We start from the raw sequence: 5,873 nt of genomic DNA on the forward strand, positions 1-5,873 counted from the left end.
CATTGGGAAATTCCCTTACTTTCTATTACTAAATGCTACATAACTCTGGGCAATATGAGGAGAGTGGTTCATCCTGTGGAGGGTGGTGACAATGATTCTGTGATCAAAATTACAAGTAATAAAGTACTTAGACATCATCTGACCTGTTGGCACCTCTGTATTACCATATATAAGACTATATTTCATATATTATTTATTCAACATTGTACTCATCTTCCTTCTAATCCCAGAAGTTGACTTTGTCATTTCTTGAGGAAGCAAAAGCAATGAGAATTTCCATGTATTTCTAAGATCAACTCTACAGGTCAACCCATCTGAGAAGATTTTGACCTTTCTGCTAGAACAGAATCTGCTAATGTCTAGCCTTGGCTAACGTGTAAGCTATGTGCTGGATCCCACAGGATTTCAAAGACTCTAGAATCAAGAACATTGCTTTATTGTTTTTTTTTCTCAAATTTCCTGCTCTGTTGGGCCCTGGTTGTTCATGCATATAATGTTAGCTACTCAGAAAGCTGAGGATTGTGGTTCAAAGCGTCAGGGTAGGAAAATCCATGAGACTCTTATCTCCAATTAACCACCAGAAAATTGGAAATGGCACTGTGGCTCAAAGTAGTAGAGCACTAGTCTTGAGCAAGAAAGTTCAAGGAGGGACAGCACCCAGTCCCTGAGTTCAAGCTCCACGACTGACAAAAAAAATACCTGCCAAACAGTGTAGATAATCAGAACCTCTTCGTCATTATAATAGCTTAATAATTCTTACCAACCTGATGTCAAGTACCATATATTTCATAATTTCAACATACACTAATACAAAGTTTACTGTTTTTAATATTTATTTGTGCAATGTCAATAAATATATAGGCAAAATTAAAGTATTACAAAACTCACAATATTTGTATCTTAATTTGAAACATAATTCACATTATCATATACCTTTCAACAAGAAAAGTTTTAGCATACAAGCACCTTAGAATTCGAATTCCAATTTGGCTCAATGTTTTACATGTTTTCTGGGCAAAAGATACATTTATCATGTCTGTCAAAATTTTTAATAAGAAAATAGTAACTGAAAATGGAACATTGACATTTTGTATATGAATAGTATAAATTTTAACTGAGAATTCAAGTTATTAAACATTAAGAGTTTATTACATGTATTGTACATTCTTTTGCATTTAAGCAATAGATTTTACATGATTTTGGAGGAAAAAAATGTTTCAACTTTATACCAAGTCAATCAATCAGAAATCTGAATAACCTCATATCAAGAGGCATTTATTTATTCTTGGCATTGTCTTCCAATACAAAATGAAGTTGATGCTCCGCTGACTAATATTCTGTGCCAGTGCTAACACTGAGAAATGTTAGATAAATATTGGAGTGACCAAGAAAGTTTAAAAAACACCAATGCCTGCTGAATGTAATCCCAGAATTTAGGACCAAGAAAGTTTAAAAAATACCAATGCCTGCTGAATGTAATCCCAGAATTTAGGAGGCTGAGACATAAGGATTCAAAGTTTGGGGACAGCTTTAGCTACATGAGACACAGTCCCCCCCAAAATCCCCTCAAACCCCAAAACTCGCAAACCAATTTCTGTATACCATGCTTATAATACAGAATTGCTAGAAGGTATGCCCTGGGTATAGAGACTGTTTTAAAATGTCTCAGACGATACTGATGGCAACAGCTGCTAAAGCACTAGAGAACTTTTCCATAATCAGGTCAGTTTTCAGCTGAAAGATTTCCCACTTTGATTTGGGTATCTTGTTATTTTAACCAATGGAGATGTTACCTCCCTTGGTTAGAAAGGATGTTTTCTGTTTTTTTTATTCATTAGTCTTCACATAAAAGGCACAGGGCAAGGCACAGGGCAGTTGCTAAATAGTGTCTTTTGAATGAATACCTGATTGATTGCCTTACATTTCTTTGTTATGTCCATCTTGTCCTACAGCATTAATCAAAGAATTCAAAGGTATTTATGGATAAAATAAGTGACTGAAATAGCTATAGAAGCATGCTTTAAAAACTCACGTTTTAAATATAAAAGCCAGGTGTGGTACATGCCTATTATCTCAGCATTCAGGAGGCTGAGGCAAGAGGAACTTGGGTTTGAGGCCAGCTAGTGATATCCTATCTCAAAAACAAAACACCCCTAAATAAGAAACCCCCCAAACAAAAACAACAAAACCCAGCCCCCCCCAAATATATAAATAGATCAAAACTAAAAAAAAATTAAAGGAGTGCAATATTTAGCAGCTGAGAATTCAATGAACTTTCAAATATTTTTCATATTCTTACATTTAGAAACAAGAAACTAGTTCTTTAGCTAATATCCATAATCACATGTGCAGATAAATTTTGTTTTAAAAACAGGATTACAGCTTAATCTTGACCATGCTTAATTTTCAAAATTCAAATAAATAAAAACTTAGTACAATCACAGTAACTTCTGCATAATTGTATTTAAAAAAGATTGTTTCTGTCTAAAGTATCATTATTTATTGTTATGTCCTCTCAGCTGAGATCCAGTAGCTGCTCTGAAGTCTCATGTTGAGTAATAAAACTATTTTGGCACTTCTGTACATGTTTATTAAAGAAACCTTATTAGTAACAGACTTCCTGAACTAGCTAGATTCTCAGATATGGCTTCATTTCTCAGCATTTCACCAGCATGAGATAATTCTTTTCATCCTCTTAATATCTCAGACTACGCAACTTTGGTTTCCTTAAACTCAGCATTGGTTGCTTGATTGTAGGTTTGTCACCAAAAAGTGCTGCTTCACTCTCTGTGGTTGGAAACCTTTTCTGATATATCAAGGGATATTCCTTCTGAAACTTAAAAATGAAATGAAGAATTAGATGGCAGTGAACATCTCTTTACTAGCTGAAGGTACTCAAGTATCCTTTCATTTTATCCCTGCCTTGCCTTCTTTGCTAACTCTCCTTTAAAAATTCTACCATTTGGGGGCTGGGAAGGTGGCTCAGTGGTAGAGCGCTTACCTTGCATACTCGAGGCCCTGGGTTCGATTCCTCAGCACCACATAAGCAAAAAGAAAAAAGCCGGAAGTGGCGCTGTGGCTCAAGTGGTAGAGCACTAGCCTTGAGCTGAAGAGCTGAGGGATAGCGCCCAGGCCCAGAGTTCAGGCCCCATGACCAGACCCCCCCCCCCAAAAAAAAAATTCTACCATTTGTTTCTCACTGGTTAAGCCCAAGAAGGCACAGAATTGGCACAGACATTTCTTAGTGCCTACAGCATTAATGTTCTTGAGAGAGTCATGCAGCTACTGGGTTTGGATTTAGAGCTAAAGATTCTAAATGGTAATGATGAGTTACTCAAAATATATTATAAAGCAAATTTTCTAATTGCTTTTCCAGGCTAATCAAAGGTATAATTAAACAAAACACCAGCAATACAGCACAGTATCCGTTATTTATGTCATTATTGTTTTCAAATTTGGGATACAGAGTGAAATCAAATGGATGTTCAGGTGTTTTAGCAGTAGTTTAATGTGTACATATGAAGCATGATATATAGCCTTTATGTTCAAACTTTAAATCTGCAGTATTAAAATAAGAAATTGGATTTTAATTGTCACTAAGTAACAAGCATGAATAGCATAATGGAACATATTTACATGAATGAGACATTGCTCATTCTCTTACCTGTTTCAGTTTTCTTTTTTTCTCCTTTACCGGTAAACTCTTGTTTTTAATAATAGTCTCTAAAAGTTCTGCAATTGCAGCTTGAGAGGTAGAAACCTTCTGTTCATCAAACTCCTGTGTACTAATCTGCGTACAGTAAGAATAAGTTGGCAAAGGTGCAACCAGTTCCTCTCCAGGACTTTTAACCTGTAGTGAAGAAAACGAGACAGTGATGATCTGCTAATTCTGCATGTGTTCTTATTCAGTATCCTTATGCTGAGATCTAGTAACTATGGGTCTACTACCAAACTCGACTACAGATGATGCAATAGGGTAAGAGTTAAGTCCCAGCTCCACAACTTTAGCCTTCAGCAAGTTATTTACATGTCTTGGATTATTCCATCATTAAAATAAAGGCTCCATAGGAACATGTATATAAAGTACTTAGCACCATAGATTTTATTTAAACTATAAGACAGCAATAATCTTAAGTGATATTTTATTTCATCTTAACATTCTGAACTTAATAATATTCATTTAGTGTTGAGAGCTAGGGCCTGGGCAGGGCAGAGTCTACATATCTGCTGAGATGAGGAAGAAATTGTAGGGGATAATTTAAATTATGTGTAAGCTAGAACAGTAAAGCAATGTGCTGGTCAACCAATGCATGAATAAAGTACATGTTTATTATTTTGGGCTGCTCGGTATTCCTTTATCTCCCTTTGGTAATGGTTCCTTCCCATTCTACCCTTTCCTCCCTAATGTTTCTTAAAGAACAAATTTGGCTCTAAGAGGTATAGGGCCAATCAGAATATGGCTCTCTTTCCATCCCACTGATCCTCAAACACCCAAAGGATACACATTTAGTGGAGACGGGGCCAATCAAGGATCTATACCCACACCTCTTCAGATTGGAGGTACAGGGATGGCTTTTTTTTTCTAGGTCTCAAAGTGAAGTCTGTGACTCATGAACTTTAATCAACGATATTCCCTATCATATAAAGGAGTCACCTGTCAAATACAGGATGAAATAGAAATAAGACACGGGCTGGGTGCCAGTGTTTCACACCTGTAATCCTAGCTACTTAGGAAGTTGAGATCTGAGGATTGTGGTTCAAAGCCAGCTAGGGCAGAAAAGTCCTGTGAGACTCTTATCTCCAATTAACCACTCAAAAACTAGAAGTGGCACTGTGGCTCAAGTGGTAGAGTGGTGCTAGCTTTAAGCATAAAGAGGCTCAGGGATAGCACCCAGGACCTGAGTTCAAACCCCACATCTGAAAAAAGAAAAGAAATAAGACATGGACAACAGGAAGAGTCCCAGTGTTATTTGTGTCCTCAGTTCTGTCTATATTCCTAAATTTTATAGATTTGTTGATGAGTTCGGACTCCATTTTAGATAGAGCTAGTATGAGCTAAGTTTGCCACTTGCTAATAACTAGTGGAGAGACTTTTTGATAGTTGTGGGGTTTGAACTCAGGGCCTGGACACAGTCCCTGAGCTTTTTTTTTCCCCTCAAGACCAGTGTTCTACCACTTTGAGCCAGAGCTTCACTTCTGGTTTTCTGGTGGTTAATTGGAGACAGAGTTGTCACAGACTTTCCAGTATGGGCTGGCTTCAAACTGTGATTCTCAGATCTCAGCTTCCTGAATAGCTAGGATTATAGGAGTGAGCCACCAGTGCCTGGCCAGTGAAGACACTTTTGAGACCCAAAATACCTACATAGCCCTTCTTTAAGTAGTCAAGATGTTTCTCCACTGCAGTCTGTAAGTAAGAGGGTACTTGGAGAATTTCTTGATGATGATCCATTAAGAAAGAAACTAATCTTGCAGCAAGAAGCTCATCAAGATCCACTTCTTCAGCACAGCACAGTACACACCGAGAAAAAGTGTGTATCATCTAGAAACATTAAAAGATGTATGTTTAAGAATGCAAGGTTTCTGGGTGGAGGCTGGGGAGAAATGGGAGGGCAGGGATGGTAAGGGGAAACAAAGGAAGGGCAATACCGCTTGATAAGAAATGTACTCATTACCTTGCTCATGTAATTGTAACTCCTCTGTACAGTATTTTCACAATAAAACTTATTAATAAAAAACAAATGGGGGCTGGGAAGGTGGCTCAGTGGTAGAACACTTGCCTTGCATGCCTGAGGCCCTGGGTTCAATTTCCCAGCACCACATAAGCAAAAATAAAAAAGCCGGAAGTGGCGCTATGGCTCAAGTGGTAGAGCGCT

The 5,873-nt window shown here is 37.5% G+C and overlaps 1 protein-coding gene across 2 annotated transcripts in view; it reads right to left on the bottom strand.

Annotated features, from left to right (window-relative positions):
- Positions 1-2,200: 2,200 nt before the first annotated feature.
- The window catches only part of Depdc1 (DEP domain containing 1), a 22,515-nt gene continuing 18,842 nt past the window's right edge, over positions 2,201-5,873 (bottom strand). Inside the window, exons 9-11 of one of the 2 annotated variants that reach the window (XM_013020540.1) lie at positions 5,363-5,539; positions 3,665-3,850; positions 2,201-2,836 (exon numbers count right to left, since the gene is read on the bottom strand). In XM_013020540.1, coding sequence (XP_012875994.1) covers positions 2,696-2,836; positions 3,665-3,850; positions 5,363-5,539 — 504 coding nt within the window. In that variant the 3' untranslated portion in view covers positions 2,201-2,695. The remainder of the gene's footprint in view (positions 2,837-3,664; positions 3,851-5,362; positions 5,540-5,873) is intronic. The other variant, XM_013020539.1, reaches the window with a different exon arrangement.

Source organism: Dipodomys ordii, unplaced genomic scaffold, assembly GCF_000151885.1.
Source record: "Dipodomys ordii isolate 6190 unplaced genomic scaffold, Dord_2.0 Scaffold51, whole genome shotgun sequence".
Lineage (NCBI taxonomy): Eukaryota > Metazoa > Chordata > Mammalia > Rodentia > Heteromyidae > Dipodomys > Dipodomys ordii.